The sequence below is a fragment of the Gopherus evgoodei genome, chromosome 2, assembly GCF_007399415.2.
Source record: "Gopherus evgoodei ecotype Sinaloan lineage chromosome 2, rGopEvg1_v1.p, whole genome shotgun sequence".
NCBI classification, from domain to species: Eukaryota; Metazoa; Chordata; order Testudines; family Testudinidae; genus Gopherus; species Gopherus evgoodei.
Window position 1 is genome coordinate 206,964,329 of NC_044323.1, and position 21,838 is coordinate 206,986,166.

The window sequence follows — 21,838 nt, forward strand, 5'->3', positions numbered from 1 at the left end:
TGCATCCCCTTTGGCATCCAGAGGAAATTGAGCAAGGTTCTGCATGGCCTGAAGGGACTAAAAGTTTCTATGGATGGTACTTTAGATTAGGAGACATCTGAGTAAGAAAACAGCAAAATTAAAACAAGTTTTAAGGGTGCAAGACTAGTAGGAAAGAAAGGCGTATGTGAAAAGAAACCCAACTATGGTTCCTGGACATAAGTTAATGAGGGGGCGATGGTATGTCCATAAAAAGACAGTGCTACAGTTGAAATACCACTACCTAAAAGGGAAAAAAAGGAAAAGAGAACAGGGAAAAAAGCTGAGGAGTTCGTAGCATGTTGCTCCACATGGCTTTCAGATGCTGACACGTGATATGCCCAAAGGAGGAATGTCTAGTGGTTATAGAGGCATAGGAGAGGCTCCCAAGATATTTGCAGGGCCTTGATAATTTCAAGGTCATTGACAGACCAGAAGCCACTTGTATTGTTAATACTTAGTAAAGACTTACACAAGATATCCCTCAAATTCCAGAGATGGCTTAGAGACAAGGTAGGTGAGGTGAGTGACAGTCTAATGCAGAATATGCACCAGCAATGTCCTTAGTTGTGGCTAGTGCTTAGCTGAGGAGCCCTATTGATAATTTAGCATACCATGGAAGTACTTAAGAGTGCCATTTTGGATTAGCTACCAGCCTCACAACACTAATGACAACGAATTAAAATAGCCTCTAGTGCTGATAAATCTGGATACAGTTTGCAGTTGGGTATCAGACAATATCGGCCCATTTACTTATCGGCATACCATAACTCTTACACATCAAGGAGGGAACAGAGCAACACTGCCAACCTTACAGGTTAATCTTCATTGTAAGTGTCTCTGCTTAAAGGATATAGGGATGACAGGTGCTAAATTCAACAGATCCCAGGCTTTCCTCTTTAACCGCAGAGTGCAGCCCAAACCTTACCTCAGCATAAACCTGATAAAACTATGTGAAGAAAATATTGGACAAAACTAGCTGTTATCATCCTCGGGCTTGCTTGCTGCTCATGATCCTATATGGTTGAGACTTTTCCAGCTACTGATTATAGAAGAACAGGAGGCATTTTCTAATGGTTCCAAACCCAAACTAGTAGCAATGGCAAACACATTGCAGCACTGAGGAGACAGCTCTGTTGAGAAGAGTCCTAGAGTTATGGTATGGGAATATACACCTCTGCAACTACATAATCCAAGTGACTCAAGTGGACAAAACCTTTATCAAGCCTAGAAGATGACCGGTAGTGACAAGCAGTGAAGCCAGTGACTTGTGTAGATCTATAGTTTCTTGCTAAAAAATTAATTCTTGTTAAAATTGCTTATACAAAAAACAAAGGGAGAAAACTGTGGGTATATTAATACACACTTTATTTGACATTGCAGCAGGAAGGCAGGTCGGAGGGAGTGGAACAGTGAACCCTAGAAGGGTGTGGGTAGAAGCTAAGCAGTGGAGAGGGGAAGAGAGAGAGACAGAGTTTTAGGGAAAATACTATTTTTCTTATTCAAATAAATTATTTTGTTCAGTATTAGAGAAGATCACTGGACAGTTTGCTACAGTAGGCACAGGAAGGCAGTGTGTTATCAATGATGTAAAGATACAGATAACTTTGTAGGGTTCTTCATGGTGCATGCACACACACATTGACTATAAAGGAAGATATGTATCTAGCAAGCAAAGATCTGTATTTGCATGTGCAAAATGACCAACAAACTGGCTGAGAAGCTAATGGAAGGACTTTTATCCTCTAAACTGAAGACAAACTAGACATTATCAACTGCTTTAAAATGAAACCTTGACGGCAATGAATGTTTATTGTCCTGCAAGAGTAGAAACTATCCACTATGTTGTAACAGTTATTAAAAAACAAACAATTGAAAGAGAAAGAGAATTAGGCATGTCTACACTGAAACAGTACAACTCCTCAAGTGGGGACGCAGTTAGATTGCTATAACTTTACATCAAATTAGTGCTGGCTGAAACTCAAGATTTTCTGATTTACAGGAAATTTCAATATTTTAACATTTTCCACAAACTGGAAATGGCGACAAAATATTATTTTGGAACCACCGATAAATGGTGCTTCTGAGATGAAATATGCTACCCAGGACTCTATCTGCTGTTGACAGAAACAACATTCTTTACAGATTCACCACAGCTATTCAGTGAGTCAGGTATCTTGGGGCACCAACTAGCTCAGGAGTATGGAAGTCCTTGGGGTCCCTAGTCCACTGCAGTCCTCATGGAAGTACTGTCCTGGAGCTATCGACCCTGGAAGCTCTTGATCCCTGGCCCCAAGGCAGTCTGCATGGCAAGGCTGCTCCATAGCCGCCGACCCTGGAAACACAGTCTACGTGATAAGGAAGCCTGTCCCAAGGCTTCTAAGTGCCTTGCTCTGTGCCAGGGATACTAGGAACCCTCCTCAGCTCAAGATCAGGTTCTTAGGGCTTTTAGATTCCCTGCTGTGAAGTTGGGAGCTAAGCCTCAATTACAGCTGGGGCTCCCAGGAGTTTCAGGCTCCTGGCTCCACAACGGGAAGCCTGGAAGCTCTGGCATGGTGGGCCTGCTGCAGACCCCAGAAGTACCAGACCTCCAGCCCTAGAGCAGTTTGCTTGGTGGGGCTTCTGTGGAGCAAGGAACCCTTGAAGCCCAGACTTCCAAGCAGCCCACCAGGAAACCAAGTAGGGTTCAGATGCCTGTGGTTCATTGAAAGTTTGCCATGCCTGGGATGTTTTCATGAAAAGTTTCCAGTCTGACAAATTGATATTTTCCAATTAAACTCTGCTTCATCGGAGAATTCCCGACCAGCTCCAACCTGTACAGCTATTCCCAAATAGGAAGGGGAATAACTACACTCATATAAGGCACCTTTATACCAGTATATCTGTGTTCACACAGGGGCTTCTACTCAGATAACGGTATTAGTAAAAAATAAAAAATCACACCCCCAGTTGACATAGTTATACCATTATAACTTTCAATTGGAGACCAGGCCTCAGAGATTCAGTTACAAAAGAGGCTGATAGGTCTAATGTTTGGGACTTATGAAAAAAAATGAACAAGTCCAACAAGACCTGGAAACCATTCACTCTCAGAGATGTGAGATTACACAAAGATTAATACGATAAATACAAATACAGAGCTGGAAAGATGTACTTTTCTTTTGTGATTTAAATAAGCTGGGTGCATAATATGTTTATTTACAGAAAAAAGTAATAAAATAATAGGAAACTAAAAACAAAGAAAAACCAAAGCATGATCTTTAAGGAGAAGTGTTGCTGACAATTTTCATAATAAAGGGCAAAATTCTCACTATTTTTAGACAAGTCTCCATACTTTTCTGATGGATTTTCATCATCATCATCATCATCAAAGGGGGAGAAATCAAGCAAAAAAAGCAGTTTGGTTTCTCCAGACACTTCAAGATGCAGCTGCTGCTGTTGTCCTTAATGGGTTTAAAGTGCTTGCCAATATCCCCATTTCTATTCTATGTTCCCATGTTTTTTTGTTTTGTTATTTGTATCCTGTGGGATAGAGAATAACCTTCGCTGATTGTGGCAATTGATTGACTCAGCTGGTGCTTCAGAATAAAAAATAAGAATTGAAAAGAGCATGTGAAACGTGTGCAGGTTGGAGGTGAGAAAAGGGCTGTCTCTGTCACAGTGAATGCATGTAGAGTTGAAGCACCAGCTGGGTCCTGTCAATTGCTATTTCAGCTTAACAATAACAAAAAAATACTACTTTTTCCTGCCATCTCCAGGATTTCAGAAAAGGGTCCCAGCTGCACAACACTTAAAACTGTTCTCTGGCAGCATGTGTGTCCTTCAATCAGACAAAAAGGAAGAAGAGTTATGACTGGAGTGGAGGGACAAAAACGATAGGAAAGAGGTTATGCTCTGCTTTAAGCACCAATAATGAAAGATGAATGAGATTACTGGCCTTCTAGTGCAGTATCCTTTCTTCAACACTGGCCCATACCTGATGCATGAGGGGAGAGAGCCTGCAGTGGGCAGTTATGGGATAGCCTGCCACCCAGAGAAAGCTTCCTCCTAACCTCCAATATTTAGAGATTAGCTTACACCCTGAGGCTTGAGGATTTATAGCCCTTCCAAGGTCTTAGTTTTAATTTTTTAATGTATTCTTCCATAGCTCTGGCTATTCTTATTATCCACATGACTATCAAATCCTATTTTGAATCCTGCTAAACTCTTGGCCTCAATGATATCTTGTGGCAATGAGTTTCACAGGCAAATTGTACACTCTGTGAAAAAGTATTTCTTCATATGACCTGTTAGCATTTTCCATCTGCATTTCCTTTGCATTTGCCACCTTTCAACTTCATTGAATGTTTCCGTAACAAGAAAGAGAGTGAACAGAAATTCCCAATCTACCGTCTCTGTGCCATTCAGAATTTTATTTCCTTTGATCACATCTCCTTATTTGTTTTCGTGCTAAGATAAACAATCTCAAACTTTTAAATCTCTCTTTACATGAGAATTTTTCTATGCCCCAATGATTCTTACGGCCCATTTCTGCACTCTCACCAAATATGCTATCTCCTCTTTGTGATAAGGTGATCAGATTGCAACACAGAATTTTAAGGACTGACCAGAACCAGCTAACAAATTTAAAACATTTCTGTCTTCATCTACAATAGGTGCTAAGTGGTGCTAAAAATGTGTTCATTAACATGTGTTAACTGACAAGTTTGCTAACTACACCTCATTTTCCTGGCCTCAACGATCCCTTTGGGCTTGTATAGACATAATTTTGGTACTGCTTTAAATATGTTGGTTTAGAAATTGATATAGTTAAACTGGTGCAACCCCTAGTTTGGATGGCAGTTCTATTGGTGTCAAGGGGATTAAATTTGGTATAATTTACTATCGTATCACTATTACGTTGTATTGATTTAACACTAGGGGTTGTATTGATTTAACTATATTACTATAAAATAACTCTCCAACTGAAATAGCCAAATTAGTATAAAAATTATGTGTGGACCAAGAGAGTTGAAGTTTCTTCCCTTAAATTCTCCCAGTTATGCAATTTAGGGTTGCCAACTTTCTAACTGCACAAAAACGAACACCCCTGTCCTGCCCCTGCCCCAAGGCCAGACCATGCCCCACCCCTTCTCTGAGGCCCCACCTCCCGGTTGCGCCATTCCCCCGCCCTCCGTCGCTTGCCCTCCCTCACGCTCACTCACCTTCACCAGGCTGGGGCAGGCGGTTGGGGTGTGGGAGGGAGTGAGGGCTCCGGTTTAGGGTCTGGGCTCTGGGGTGGGGTTGGGGATGAGGGGTTTGGGGTGTGGGTGCGGGCTGCAGGTGGGACAGAAATGAGGATTCAGGGTGCAGGAGAGGGCTCCGGGCTGTGGCGGGGGGTTGGGCTGCGGAGAGGGGGAATGAGGACTGTTGCTCGGGGTGCAGGCTCGGGGTGGGGCCGGGTATGAGGGGTTGGGGATGCAGGAGGGGGCTTTGGGCTGGGGCTGAGGGGTTTGGAGTGTTGGAGGGGGTTCAGGCTCTGGCTGGGGGTGGGGCCAGAGATGAGGGGTTTGGGGTGCAGGAGGGGGTCAGGACTGGGGCAGTGTGGTGTTATCTAATTAAAATATCACTTTGGCATTATCTGATTAAAATATCATTGTTGCTACCATTGTTATATAATTTCAACAAATCTTATACAAAGTGTGACACATGGCCAGAAAGGGTTAAGCAGCTTGCAGTCTAATTGATCCAAATTCAACCCTTAAATATATTTTGGTAGACAATGTTTATGTTTTTGTATGTTTACACATATAGCGGTTAACAATGCAATCAAACAGTCCCTGTCTATGCTGTATTTTGTTAATTCAGAGAACAGAAGGACATCTTAACATTTAAATGAACTGCATTCCTCTCTCTTTGAAATGTACAGCAAATCATCTGTGAATGGTGGAAAACAAGGAATTGCCTTATGTTAATCCATGTAGCTAATTACAGGTGATGCTTAGAAAATAGGTCTACTTCAAAGTCTCCATGATTGCCTATTGTTCGCCTAAGGACTCTGACCTGTCAAGAAAAGGCCTGGAACTCTGTAAAAACTCCTTGGGTCCTGATCCTTTTTATCTCAGATCTGCTTGATGCTTCATGCCAGGAAAGCTTAAGTCAAAAGACTGAGATCTCCAGTTCTAACTGGATCACCCTGAATAGGGACATTGGACTATAACCTACAGACTAATTCTGAAAGAACTCTTTCAGGATCTCTACTATGAATCGGATCTCAGAACTGTACTCATATATTTATGTATACTGATCTCTGAACCAATACTCTCTCTCTTTTCTTTTTTAATACATTTTAGTTTAGTTAAGAATTGGTTGTAAGCATGTATTTGGGTTAGATCTGGAACATTCATTAACCTGAGAGGTAATGTGTCCGATGCTTTGGGATTGGCAGAACTTTCTTATATGATGAAAAAGGTTTTCAGTAATCCTCATCATATTTGACTTGGGTGTCTGGGTGGAGTCCTACGGCGGGGTTGCTTTAAGGAAACTGTGTTGTTGGCTTTTGGGTGACCAGTAAGGTATTACAGAAGCTGTTTTCTGCTGGTTTGGTATATCTAAGTATTGGACTATCCACCATCTTAGGGGATTGTCTGCCCCATTCTTTGCAGTTCACCCTAATTGAGTGACCTCAGCTGGCTCCCCTCGGATCCCAGTCACAGGCAGATCATTAGGGTGTGTGTGGTGTGGGTGAGGACTCGGGGTGGGGCTGGGGATGAAGGGTTTGGGGTGCAGAAGGGGCTCAGGGCTGGAATGGGGTGTTGGGCTCCAGAGGGTGTTAGGGTGTGGGAGGGGACCCTGGGCTGGGGCAGGGGGTTGGGGTGTGGGGTCCCAGCAGTACTTACCGGGGCTCCCAGGAAGCAGCTGTATGGTGGCCAAGGAGGCTCCACACACTGCCCTTGTGCTGCCCTCACCAATGGGAGCTGCGGATCTAGCACTAGGGATGGGGGCAGTGTGCGGAGCCTACCTGGCTGCCCATGAACCTAGAGGCCTGGTGGCTATTTCCAGGAGCCTCATGGAGCTAGGATAGGCAGGGAGCCTGCCTTAGCCCTGTGCCCCAAACCAGACTTTTAACCAGAGACATCAGGGTCCTTTTTCAACTGGGCGTTCTGATTGAAAAATCAGATGCCTGGCAACTCTAATGCAATTCCATCAGGATTAGCCACAAAGGGAAGCTTGAAAAGGGTCCCATTTACAAGTCCTGGCATTTTAAAGGAACCTCTGTCATTCAGACAATGGGAGCTGAGAAATGCCCTTATTTGAGTATAATATGGTACTTATTTTCTAAGGTTTTGTTTACACACAAAGCTGTACTTTATGTTAAAGTTCTTTTAAAATCAATGTAGTTAAACCAGTCTAAACTCCTGTGCGGATGTTCTGAAATTGATTTAAACCTGGTATATGTCAATTTAGCTTAATTTGGTAAGGAATCAACTTATATTGAGAAGATATAAGCCAAGTTTAAATTGATATAAGAGCATCCACAAAAGGGGTTTAAAACAATTTTGGTTAAAATCGTACCAAACTTTGCGTTTAGAGTAGTCTTAAGTTCCTACCAATACTAGTAGGCTGTGCCGGGCTCCTGTAATGGATACAAGTTTACTTTCTCAGGAGGGAGTGAGCAGATTCATACAATAGTTTGCATGGCGCTGTGAGGCTTAATGTGTTAAAGCACTTTGACAGTCTCAGATGAAAGGCACCATGCAAGTGTAAAGTATTATTGAACTATGAAGTCAAAGTAGAAGAGGAGGACAATGGCACAGTGAATAAAATACAGAGATAATTTTCACTCTTCTTATCTTCTGTTATTGTAATGTGGAGAGGAGATAATTAGTGAAAATGATGACCGAGTGAATACTGGGATAGGAAACAGAGACTTTTCAAAGGTAAATAATATCCTTCTTACTCTAGAACTGGTGAGCTCTAATAAAGCTGTGCTGGAGTAGGTTGGGTATAGGAAACCATACCACTGTCTGACACTGCCAGACCAAACCAAAAAGGACAGTTACCTGTTCCGTAACTGCTGTTCTTCGAGATGTGTTGCCCATGTCTATTCCACAGTAGGTGTGTGTGCTCGCCATGTGCACCAGTGCTGGAAGCTTTTCCCTTAGTAGTACCCATAGGGGGAGCTGCTGCAATCCCTGGAGTGGCGCCTCTATAGTGTGTTATAAGGGAACCTGTGCATTACCCCCACCCTCAGTTCCTTCTTGCCAGACCAACTCTGACAGAGGGGAATGAGGGCGGGATGTGGAATAGATATGTGCAACACATCTCGAAGAATGCCAGTTACAGAAGAGGTAACTGTCCTTTCTTCTTCGAGTGCTTGCTCATGTGTATTCCACAGTAGGTGATTGCAAGCTATGTCTGATGGAGGTGGGTAGGAGTTCACAGATTCCCTAGCTGAAGCACAGCCCTACCGAAACCAGCGTCATCCTGGCGTGGGAGACAATCTCATAGTGTGACGTGAACATGTGTACTGAGGACCAAGTAGCGGCTCTACAGATGACCTGGATATGGACATTGGCCACAAAGGCAGCCAATGAGGCCTGAGCCCTTGTCGAGTGCGTCCTCAAGATAGGTGGTGAGGGAACCCATGCTAGGTCGTAGCATGTCCAGATGCACGATATGATAGCCACGAGGAAGGCCACCTTCCGTGAAAAGTGAGACGATGAGCATGTGGCCAAGGGTTCGAATGAGGGCCCCATGAGATGGGATAACACCAAGTTTAGATCCCACTGAGGAACCGGGGTTCTAGCATAAGGAAAGGACCAGTCTAGTCCCTTGAGGAAATGCCCGGTCATAGCGTGGGAGAAAACCGAGTAGCCCTGGACCGGTGGATGGAACGCTGAAATAGCCGCCAGGTACACCCTGACGGAGGAAGGTGTCAGGCCCTGAGTTATACGGTGAAGGAGGTACTCAAGGATAAGTGGGAGCGGGGCAGCCATTGGGGAAGAACCCCGCTCGCCTGCCCACCTGGAGAACCGGGACCACTTCGCTAGGTAGGCTCAGCACATGGATGGTTTTCTACTTTCTAGGAGGACACACTTGACCCCTTCAGAACACCTTGCCTCCTCCGAATCCAGCCATTGCGCAGCCACACTCTCAAATGGAGGGTGGCCAGGCTGGGGTGGAGGCAGCGGCCCTGGTCCTGGTCGAGTAGGTCTGGGTGGAGGGGCCATCAGCAAGCCCAGGAGGGTCCCGTACCAATGTTGCCAGGACCAGGCTGGGGCGATCAGGAGGATGTGTGCCTTGTCCATTTTTACTTTCCCCAGAACCTTGACGATGAGAGGAAACGGTGGAAAGGTGCAAAGGATTTGACCTGACCATTACAGAGGGAAGGCATCTGAGATCACATTCCTCACCACCCCCTGCTCAAGCGATTGGCCTGTGTGTTGTTGATGCCTGGCAGGTGGAAAGCCTTCAGGGAGATGTCGTGGACTATGCAGAATTCCCAGATGTTGAGGGCTTCCAGGCAGAGGGTCGAGGACCTCGTCCCACCTTGCCTGTTGATGTAAAACATCATGGCGGTGTTGTCCGTGAGAACTCTGACCACCTTGCCACGTAGCTCTGTCAGCTGAATGCCCCACAGGCTAAGCGTATCGCCCTGAGTTCCCTGACATTTATGTGAAGGGACAGCTCCACGGCTGACCACATTCCTTGGGTCTGTGCATTCCCTATGTGGGCCCTCCAGCCCAAGTCCAATGTGTCGGACACTAGGTCTAGTGATGGGGTCGGGTCCTGGAAGGGAATTCCCTGAAGCATATTGGCTGGGCAGGACCACCATTGTAGCATGGCGATCACCTGCGCCGGAACTGAGAGGACCTTGTCTAGTTTGTCCAGGGCCTGGGAGAACTCAGAGGCCAGCCAGAGCTGGAGGGGCCTCATCCGAAGTCTGGCGTGGCAGACCATGTACGTGCACGCCGCCATGTGGCCCAAGAGCTGTAGGCATGCCCTGGCCATGGTGTTGGGGAACTCTGTGAGCGAGGCTAGAAGCCCCTTCAGGGTCTGGAACCTGCCCAGGGGAAGGGCGGCTGTGGCCTTGCAGGCATCCAGGAGAGTGCCTATGAATTCTATGTGCTGCACCGGAACCAATGTCGACTTGGTCTCGTTTACTAAGAGGCCTAGGTTGGCAACACAGCCAAGAGGAGGTCCACGTGGTTCTGTACCTGAAGCCATGAGCTCCCCCTCAGCGTCTGAGGTAGGCCGCTACTACTGCCATACACTTTGTGAACAGCCTGGGTGCGGTGGACAGGCCAAATGGAAGGACTGTAAATTGGTAGTGGTCCTGTCCCACTAGGAAATGGAGGAAGCTTCTGTGCCCCTCGAATATACGGATATAGAAGTATGCCCAAGCCTCCCTTTTGCCTTGGGGATCAGGAAGTAATGGGAGTAAAACCCTTTCCCCCAGAACTCCCCCAGAACCTTTTCCACAGCTACCAAGCTGAGGAGCTGACCCACTTCCTGCTGTAGCAGGGGTAGATGCGACGGATCCCCCCGCCGTCCGAGGAAGGGTGGTGGGAGGGTGGGGATGAGAAAAATTGTAGCATGTAACCCTGGGAAATGGTGTTGAGGACCCATTGGTCGACGTTATCAGGACCATTCCACAAGGAATGCAGACAAGCGGTTGCTGAAAGCAAACTTTATTGGTAAGAGGGTCCTCTCGGGGGCCACCCGGGTACCCTCCTGCAACCAGTCAAAAACGCCTCTTGCCCTGCTGCTTGCCCTTGGAGGGCCCAGATTGCAGGGCAGAGCGAGACTGCCTCTGAGGTCGCCTCTTTTGGGTTTGGACCTCTTGTAGGCGGGTTTGTATCTCAGCTGGGGGCTGGGGTGGAGGTTTGTGGCTTAGGCTTTTCCTTGGGCGGAACATAGACAGATGTTCACATAGACAGGTGGACACAGATAGGCTGTGTCTATCTTTCAGAGCCCAAGGGTTTGAAGGACAGACACAGCCGAGGCCATGGACCAAGCAGCCGTGTCAGCTGCATCCGATGTCGCCTGCAGAGCAGCCTTTGTGGCAGTGGTGACCTCCTCCACCAGTGCCTTAAAATCCTTCCTTTCATGCTCCAGAAGGAAGAGCTCAAATTTTGGCAGCGACCCCCAGAAGTTAAACTCAGAGTGACTGAGGAGGGTCTGGTGGTTGGCCACCTGGAGCTGGAAGCTGGCTGACGAATAAAGCTTCCTGCCAAATGAGTCCTGTTTTTTAGTGTCTTTATTTTTGGATGTGGGTCCTGGTTGACCCTGTCTTTCTCTGTGATTTACGGACTCCACCATTAGGGAGTTGGAGGCCAGGTGAGTATAAAGGTATTTGTACCCTTTCATAGGCACGAAATATTTGCGCTCTGCCTTTTTCGATATTGGCACAAGGGAGGCTGGCGTTCGCCAGAGGGGATGTTAGCCACCCCTTCATGCAGCGGGAGGGCCACTCTTCCTGGTACCAAGGACGAGAGCACGTTGAACAGTAAGTCCAAGGGTCCCTCCATCTCCTCAGTTTGGAGTTTGAGACTGGACATTACTCATTTCAGTAGCTCTTGATGCCCCCTGAAGTCCTCTTGCAGTGTGGGGGGGGGTGGGGCTGCAATCTTATCATCCGGTGTGGGGGAGGGGGCTGGTATGGGGCTCTGCATGTTGACCGGTGCTACGGGATCCATCCCTTGGTCAGACTCCTCGTGCGGTGCCAAGGAGCTGTGACTCGCCAATCTATCCCTCGAAGATCTGGATAGTGCGGCTGAGGGAGCCTCCGATGCCCCTGCTATTGACCGAGGGCCTGGCTGGCGTGCATGGGAGGCCAGGGGGTCCACTAGCACCACTGGCCCTTGCCATAGGGTCCTTCCCATGGACTCTGCTGTGGTACCAGCTGGTTGGGTTGGCCTGGCTGGATCGTAGGGGGCCACGTGTGGGTCGAGTTTCAGGGTTACCAATGACCCATCAGTACCCGTGGGAAGCAGTACGAGTGATGGTACCGAGAATGACATCTGCCATGGGACCAGCACTCCGATGTCGAGGAATGGTGCCCACCTCGAGCTGGCTGCTTCTTCAGATGCTGTGATGCCTGGATCCACGGCAACACGGAGCTGGTGATCCCCACTGGGAGTCATGGGCACGGTGCCTCGGGGTGAGAGAGCTGGAGCGTGACTGGTGACAGCCCCGGTGCCAGGAGTGGCTTCTGTAGCTCCGCCGAGAATGGGAGCGTCTACAGCCTTTGTGCCTGTCCCGCTGATACTCTCTACTCGGCGTGGAGCGGTGCCTGGAGCTCCACTCCGATGGCACCCGACTAGACAACCTGGTGGGTGATGAAAGTGGAGGCTGGAAACTGTGTCCTGACAGGACACTGAGCGGCAAGAGGGCCTGAGAGCGGTCCCCTGACCAGGATCTGTGTTGAGTTGGCATCGACTGTTGAGAGCCCAGTGGCAGCTTGCCTCTAGAGTGGGGTCCGGGAGCCGGCAGTGCCCCGGGCACCTGCTGAGTCATAATGTCCTTGGCCGCCTGCAGGGCATCTGGTGTTGAAGGCATCCAGACATCTGAGAGTTCCTGAGTCGACGCAATTGGGCTGCTCTGCTCGACCTGAGTCGGAGCTCTAGCCCTGGAGGAAAACTGAAACTGGGTCTAGGCCTCACCCTCATTTTCTCTCGATGCCTCTGAGAAGATGGAGCCTTTCTCTGCTTCTTCGACGGGGAGCGGTGCCGGCCACTGGAAGGTGCTGGGAGTTCGCCATGCACCGAAGACGAAGCGCTTGGTGCTGACTCCATGAGAAGGGCCCGAAGTTTAATGTCTCTCTCTTTTTTTGTCCTGGGTTTAAAGGACCTGCAGATCTTACAGTGGTCGCTGATGTGAGATTCGCCCAGGCAGCAGAGATAGTTGGTGTACGGATAACTTCTGGGCATCAAATGCCTGCAAGACTCGAATGATTTAAACCATGGGTCCCCAACGCAGTGCCTGTGAGTGCTGTGGTGTCCGCCAGGGTGTCTAAGTGCGCCCACGTACTGGCTGGCAGATGAGCATCCATTGAAATGCCACCGAAATTCAACGGCATTTCGGCAGTGATGCCTCTGGATGATGCCGCTTGTCGGTGGCATTTCAGCAGATGCTCGTCCGCCGCCACGGTCCTCTGTGGCTCGTCATCTGGTGCCTGCCAGACAAAAAAGGTTGTAGACCACTGATTTAAACCCTGGGCCCCAGGCATGCCCCAGCCCGAACACTAACTAACTAACTAAACTAGAACTTTTTTTGAACTAACTAACAGAGGTACTACTAACGACGAAACGAGTTCTGGGATGAGCTGCAGCAAAGCTGGAGCAGGTAGTTCCGATGTACCATTACTGGCGGCAAGAAGGAACTGAAGGTGGGGGGAGTGCATGGCTCTCCTTATAGGGTGCTATAGAGGCGCCACTCCAGGGGTCACAGCAGTGCTCCCCCTATGGGTATTACTAAGGGAAAAACTTCTGGCATCAGTGCACGTGGTGAGCACACACACCTGCTGTGGAATACACATGAGCAAGCACTCGAAGAAGAATCTCAACTTTTCGTTTTTTAAAGTCCGGCAGAGATAAAGATCTACTGTGTACTAAGCTGTTTGGAAATATGTATCAATGCTTCTGAATTTAAAGATTTCTGCGGAATCCCTTTACAATCATCTACACTCCATTAAATGATAAATAAAGATGTGAAACTTGAGAAACATATGGGAAGCTGGACGGTGAAGTTGTTATAGACGTACTGTTAAAGACATGTCTTTATTGGCTCTCACCCTTACATAGTCATAATGAATCACTAGGAGATTCAGGGCCAGATCCTGCACCAGTCAAGTCAATGGCAGTTTTGCCACTGGCTGGAGCAGAAGCAGGATTGGGTCCTTACAGCATACGTCTGTTCATTAATAATCATGAAAGGCCCATTCCTGCAAGCTGCTGAAAGTTCACAGTAAATGGGAGTTGAGGAGTCTGAGCACCTCACAGGACTGGGGCAAAAGGGTGCTCAAGGCCCTCAAACACCCAGTGAGTTTTTTGGGATTTGAGGATGCTCAGGAACTCACACGATTACTCAGCATCTTGCAAAATCATGCCCAAAATGCGGTTGATAAACATATAAATATATATAAAAGCGTGCATTAGGCACCGACAATATTAAGCATAAATATTGTACAGTTATATAGCCTAAACTGGCCTATGCCATAATCCTGCTCATTTATGCTAAATATCTTATAACACCTTGCATTAGCTGAAGTAAGCTTTGGCTTAAGTAGGTAGGAAAACTTTCTGTGTCAGGACATATAATTGTTTCCTCACAGCAACAGAAATGGAGTTACCCTCACGAACCCAGGGGTGTATCTTCATGTCCCTTAGGGTACGTCTACACTACAGGGTTATTCCGATTTTACATAAACTGGTTTTGTAAAACACATTGTATAAAGTCGAGTGTAGGCGGCCACACAAAGCACAATAATTCGGCGGTGTGCATCTATGTACTGAGGCTAGCATCGATTTCTGGAGTGTTGCACTGTGAGTAGCTATCCCACAGCTTTCCCATAGTTCCCGCAGTCTCCCCCGCTCACTGGAATTCTGGGTTGAGATTCCAATGCATGATAGTGAAAAAACAGTGTCGCGTGTGATTCTGGGTAAATGTCGTCACTCATTCCTTCCTCCGAGAAAGCAACAGCAGACAATCATTTCGCGCCCTTTTTCCCTGGATTGCCCTGGCAGACGCCATAGCATGGCAACTCTGGAGCCCGTTTTGCCTTTTGTCACTGTCACTGTATGTGTACTGGATGCCGCTGACAGAGGCGGTACTGCAGGGCTACACAGCAGCATTCATTTGCCTTTGCAAGGTAACAGAGACGGTTACCAGTAGTTCTGTACCGTCTGCTGTGCCATTGTAAATTAGCGATGAGATGATGGTTATCAGTCGTTCTGTACCGTCTGCTGCTGTCATGGGTGCTCCTGGCTGACCTTTGCTGAGGTTGGCCGGGGGGCGCAAAGACAAAAATGGGAATGACTCCCCGAGTCAATCCCTCCTTTATGTTTTATCTAAAAATAGAGTCAGTCCTGCTTAGAATATGGGGCAAGTGTACTAGAGAACCAGTGTATCAGAGAATCAGAGAGCACAGCCACTCCGTGTCAGATCCCACAAAATGATGAGTTGCATGCCATTCTAGGGGATGACCCTGCAACAACCCCATCCATTGCTTCCTTCTTCCCCCAACCCTCCTGGGTTACCGTTGTAGTGTCCCCCCATTTGTGTGATGAAGTAATAAAGAATGCAGGAATAAGAAACTCTGACTTTTTAGTGAGATAAAATGAGGGGGAGGCAGCCTCCAGCTGCTATGATAGTCCAGGCAGGATATTAAATGGTGAGGGGGAGAGGAGCCCAGCATCCCGCTGCTATGATAGTCCAGGCAGTACAGAATCTTTCTTTAGACATGAAAAGGGGGGGCTGATGGAGTTCAACCCCCAGTTGCTATGATGAGGACAGTTACCAGCCATTCTGTACCATCTGCCGGGAATAACCGGGAGTCATTCCTATTTTTACCCAGGCGCCCCCGGCCGACCTCACCTGAGGCCATCCAGGAGCACTCAAGGGATGATGACGAGGACGGCTACCAGTCCTACTGCAGTGTACCGTCTGCCACCAGGGAAGGGAGGGGAGAGGATGCTGCTGTTCAGTGCCCCAGCGCCATGTCTACCAGCAGCATGCAGTAGACATACGGTGACATTGAAAAAAAGGCAAGAAATGATTTTTTCCCCTTTTCTTTCACGGCGGGGGGGAGGGGGAGTAAATTGACAAAATATACCCTGAACCACCCCGGACAATGTGTTTGACCCTACAGGCATTGGGAGCTCAGCCAAGAATGCAAATGCTTTTTGGAGACTGTGGGACTGTGGGATAGCTGGAGTCCTCAGTCCCCCCTCCCTTCCTCCATGAGTGTCCATTTGATTCTTTGGCTTTCCGTTACGCTTGTCACACAGCACTGTGCTGTGGACTCTGTATCATAGCCTGGAGATTTTTTTCAAATGCTTTGGCATTTTGTCTTCTGTAATGGAGCTGTGATAGAACAGATTTGTCTCCCCATACAGCGAGCAGATCCAGTATCTCCCATATGGCCCATGCTGGAACTCTTTTTGGATTTGGGACTGCATTGCCACTCGTGCTGATCAGAGCTCCACGCTGGGCAAACAGGAAATGCAATTCAAAAGTTTGCGGCGATTTTCCTATCTGCCTGGCCACTGCATCCGAGTTCAGATTGCTTTCCAGGGTGGCCACAGTGGTGCACTGTGGGATACCGCCCGGAGGCCAATACCATCGATTTGCGGCCACACTAACCCTAATCCGATATGGTAATACCGATTTCAGGACTACTCCTCTCGTTGGGGAGGAGTACAGAAACCGGTTTAAAGAGCCCTTTATAGCGATATAAAGGGCCTCGTTGTGTGTGTGTGTGCAGTGTTAAACGGTTAACGCTGCTAAAATCGGTACAAACGCGTCGTGTAGACCAGGCCTTAGTATGTGGAATGCATGTGTTGAGAAGAAAGATAAGGGTGTATCGTGACCTGGAATGTATGTGTTGAGACCAAAAGATGAAGAGGTACACCACTGTACCAGAAATAAACAAGGTAAAAAGCTGAAAACTGAATCCAGTTTCAGGTGACATATATAGTACCATTTACTGGTAAACAAGTAGGGAACAAAAAGATGATTTTAGTAATGTAAGGGAGCACACCTTCTGCATAAGGTGAATGTACCACTGCTGCACTAGACTGCTCTTGGGAGATTGGTATCATTCAGAATCTTTTTCCTGTACTATATTAATAAACCTGACTGGCATTGATAATTTGGTCTCTTGAGTATATTTCATAACAAAATAATGAACCAAAGTGTGGTCAAGCAATCGATTGATTTATCAACAATACACAGGCACTGCTTGCACCAGGCTGCTCTTGGTTAGAGGTGACCTATCAACTCTTTTCCTTACATCAATTATGTCACTCCAAAAACTTCTGGATGAAATTGATAGGACTTAAAATTACACATGTGCTTAAGCACATTGCTGATTCATGGCCTTCATTGTTAAATTTTATTTTAAAGCACTTATAACTAAGCATACTAGTTAATACTTTGGTCTCTTTTATTACCTTAAAACAGCTACTAGCTGTTAATGTGCTACATTACTTTCTGCTCAGTTCAACGTATTTATTTTCATTGTGAATCCTGATCGCATGTCTTTGGAATCAAGTGTTTCCCTGGTGAGAGAATGTAATCCTGCTATCTCGTTAGACGGAAAATCATCTATGAAAGTCCATTCAAAACAAATCCCCTGCCAAAATATTTCTCTCTTTTCATTTGGACAGTTTTCTTTCTGATAATTTAATGGTAATAAATCCCTCCATACGCTTGTACCAGCTTTGGCAAAGAGAAGAGGTATCAGTCTGAAAATCAGATTAAACAGGGAGCTCTTCAGTCTCAGCAGGACTGGAAGTTCTGGATAGTTTTTTATTGCACATAGAAGATAGATTCCAGAAAGTCAGTTCTATTGCTTAGTTGTGGCAAGAACTATGTGCACAGTGTGCATTTATCTCTGTAGATAATTTTGAGACAAAGGTAAGTATTTAATAGGCTTGGCAGCCTAAGACTTCAATTATGCGTCAATGATCCTAAGAAATTCAATAACAGAAGGACTGTTCCATGGCTTCTTATGGTCTATTCTGATCATAAACAATTTCCACATGGAAACAGAAATGTTGCAACTAGTGCAACAAGTGCAACTAGTGCAACAAGTCCCACTCTTCCACCATCTCCAGTACACTACACTGATGCACTTTATCTACAGACATTAGTCATGACTACACCTCCTGTCATCCATCAGGTTGGAAAGTTTAAAATTAAATGATTTTCCTGGAAACCATTTTTCAGCAGCATCATTTGATTCTTTGAAGTTAAAGCTATGTCAGTGGTTCCATTATAGATTCCATTTCACAGTACTTTTTATAAATTAGTTGTAGGTTTCCTCTGCACTTATAATTGGTATACAAGGTCTAGGCTGCGGAACAAAATTTTTTCCGAAGACAAAGATTTTCAATTGTCATTTTTAAACAGCAGTTATCAGAAATGTATTTTATCTAAACAACTGTCATAACATACATTTTGCATGGCAGGGCACAACAAACTTGAAAAACATGACCATTGCTCATTTGTAAAAAGCGTACTCTACATCAGTAGATAGGTTTTTACTCAAAGGGTCTGTAATAGTCTATTAGGTAAAGACATTAACTTAGCGTTTCAAAGTGCCTAAATATGGTACATCGTGTACTATATTCACACAGGGCTAGAATGAGCCTCTAAGGGCTATGCATAGCTGTGTACACCCCAAGAAGAGAAAGAGATGTGTGTGCATGGGTGGGGAAAAGTAATTTACTGACGATCTTTATGAATTGCAGCTCCCTTCCTTCAAAACACCTCAGCTCTGCTGGCTGGGGTGCTAAGAAGCCAAAGCGGCACCTATATCATTCTGCTCCTTTCTGCCAACTTGTAGGGTGAGAGAGGGGTATTGGGCATGCAGCCTGTGTTCGCCTTCCTTCTGCTGAGCCATGATGTGGGGAGGAATACAGGAGCGCTTGGTGGGGTCTTACTCTCTTGTACGGCCAATATGGGCCATATTAGGCTGGGTCATAGAATAGGCCATCGTTTGTGTATTTAGAAGTTCACAGAGTAATTTGAAATAGACCATAAAAGCTTCAAAACTCACCTGCCTACCAGTATCTACATCTGCCCAAGTTTGCATTTGGTGCCCATCACCATACAACCTAAGCACTCAATGCAAATTATGGCATGAATTATCACACACTTCACTGACAGATTCATTTTGTATTCTAGCTATTTTCCAGAACTTTATTGATACGAATTTATTGTCCAACCTTTATGTAATTGTTCCCCCTGAATTCATGTTTTTAATTCTGCTAGCTCTTAGGCCTCAATCCCATAAACTCTTAAACGTGAATAATTCTAGTTTTCTTAGTTATCCCATCCACTTTAAGTAAAAACTACTCACACAAATAAACTTAAACTCTGTCCTAAAAGGCAGAAGGAAGTGTGTAAAGGAAACTTCATTTCTGTGACCTAGACACTAAATTATGGAACAAAGTAGAATATAAAGGAACTGAATGAGGTTTGCATTTAATAGGGGATTCTGGACTGAGAAATCTCTGACCATTCAATTCCACATGACTTGGAACGTGAGAGTACCATTCCTGTGATTTAGAGCATAGCTAAGCTTAAGGCAGTCATTTATAATGCTTTGTTTTTAGATAGGAAAGAAATTTTTTTTTTTGCCTTTTCCATTGATCTCACAAAGAAGATAGAGCTGGCATTGCAGGCACTCCCATAGCCTTGATGATGTGCTATATTCCTACAGTCTTTGTTGGCATGCACTAGTCACGACCACCCCATGGAACCTGTATTCAAAGCACAGTGCCACATTACAGGACAACTCTGATTGGCCAGTGCTATGATGTCACACTTGAAATGCTACTTTTATTCAGGAGAAAATAAAAACTTATAACAGAGGCTCTTTGATCACACAGTGGCCTGGCTTTTCAAATATACTCATAGATATCTGGAATTAGATACAGAATGTAAAGCTGTATTTTTACATCTCACGGTTATTCTGACTCGTACACATAAAATACTGTCAGGCCTTTTTAGCACAGTAGAGACGGTGCCTTTCTCTAAACATCCTTTGTCCACACTACTGAGGGCCTTCTGTGTGAGGTGGTTATTTTTCTGTTTCTGTGGTGCACATTGCAGTAAGTTGAGAGCCAGCACCACAGAAGGCACAACAATCAGGCCAATAGATCTGGCACTTACCTCATATTCCTCTTTGAATCCATAGCCCTCTGCGCATTTCATCTGCGTGATATGCTGCAGCAAGTCAGCCACACGGATGGCTGGATGAAGCTGTCCCGTCTGGTACGGCACATCTACAGGGTCTCGGCTTCTTGTAAGGTGGTGACTGGACCAAGCTGCTTGTGTCACTGGCCATTGTGTGGGTTTCATCTACGACAAGAAAATTGAACAATATACCAGGTTGTTTCCACTTATTAAAAGTATAAAATACACTGATTTCTTCAAAGATGATTTTGATATCATCAAGTTTAATATAACCACTATTTATGAGGGCTGTGCCAGAAAAAAGATAAATCCATTTAGTAAATTATCCAGGGAGATTTCAAGACTGATTGGAATGAGGCAATGTCCATGTTTCTACAAAGTAAGCACTGCAGAACAGTCCAAACTATATATTGTTTTAAATATATATATAAATAAATATTGTTTTAAACACTAACTGATTATAAACAATATTTAAATTATTTAGGCATTCAGTTATAAGCTGTAGAGAAGTTTCATCTTGAAACTTCATCAAGTCCCACTGGAATAAAATAGGACTTGTATTCTTCTTAGATTAGTGAACTATTAGATTTTACACTGTGAACTCAGAACAAATGTTTGGTGTGAGCAAAATAAAAAAATGCACAAAATGGATTATGGTTCATTAAGCTAGGACTGCAATGAAAATGTAGATCTGATACAACAACAAGAGGACAAATGCAAGAGATCATCTGCTTAGGGTAAATGTTTTGATTGGTTGTTTAGCATGCTGCAGAACCAACAACTTCACAATATATCATGGGCCATCACATTAAGCATAAAATGTTATATGTCAACTGACATGCAAGCCAACACGCAACAGAACCCACTGGGTTGCTCAAAATTTGTATGAAACACACACTCTCCCACCCCTCCACCCCTCTTTGATGGGGCAAATGGGCAACTTACCATTTATTGGCACTTTTAAGAAGAACCATATCAGGAGAAAAAAGAGGAGGAGAAAAAGGAAACAGGGCATAAGCAACAGTACTACATTAATAATTACAGGTAATTTTATGTTTGTAATTTAACTTTTACAGCTTGGTATCCTAGCTGAGTCACTGATTATGTGAAAGAGGGCACGATTCAAGAAGCAATATCACTTTCCTCTTGATTTCATGGAGTTTTTAAATTTATTTAATATTTGACAAGAAAAAAACCCCAAAAGTCTGAGGAGTAAGTATTATCATAAATATTTTCTTTGCTGAAAAAAAATGAAGACCAAAATTTTGTATTTCTCTAAGAGTATTTTCTGTTAGTTAACTGAAATAACAAAAATAGTTTTTTAATTTGGTCAAAATACTCTGCAATGCCCGCACACTAACTATGGGAAATGGTTAATGAAGTTAATATATTGTAAAAATGACTTCTGTGTAAAATGTGTTATATAAAAGGGGACTGCTAAAATAATATGATTTCCATATTCTTAGTTAAATATATTACAGTTTAGAGCCCCCAATATTTTCTTTAAGAAAAGGCCCCAACATCTCACACAAACACCCAAAATGCTACATCTGCTCATCAAGGGCCAGTTTTTTTATCTCGGTGTAAATTAAAGTTACTCCACTAGAGTCAAGGGAGTTATTCATGAGGTCAATGGAATTACAGTCAGTTTACACTGATGAAAATGAGATTAAATCTGGTCCTCAGTGAATAGTTTAAAATGTGAACTATGCATCTAAACTTAAAATAATATGTAGCAATATGGATATGAATATGGATATTTCACTATGTCTCCTGCCACTTTACTAACCTCATCCATATAGTTGAAAATTATTTTACATTTTAATAATTAAATTTGGCTACTTTTGCCTAACATGCAGTAAAACTGTATTGCAAAGCACCTTGGGATGCATGGCATGAAAGGCGATATACA

General features: G+C 45.1%; 1 protein-coding gene across 1 annotated transcript in view; it reads right to left on the reverse strand.

Moving 5' to 3' along the window:
* The window catches only part of PTPRM (protein tyrosine phosphatase receptor type M), a 719,823-nt gene that overhangs the window by 113,429 nt on the left and 584,556 nt on the right, over positions 1 to 21,838 (reverse strand). Inside the window, 3 exon segments of the mRNA XM_030552787.1 lie at positions 19,903 to 20,031; positions 20,033 to 20,091; positions 20,872 to 20,883. Coding sequence (XP_030408647.1) covers positions 19,903 to 20,031; positions 20,033 to 20,091; positions 20,872 to 20,883 — 200 coding nt within the window.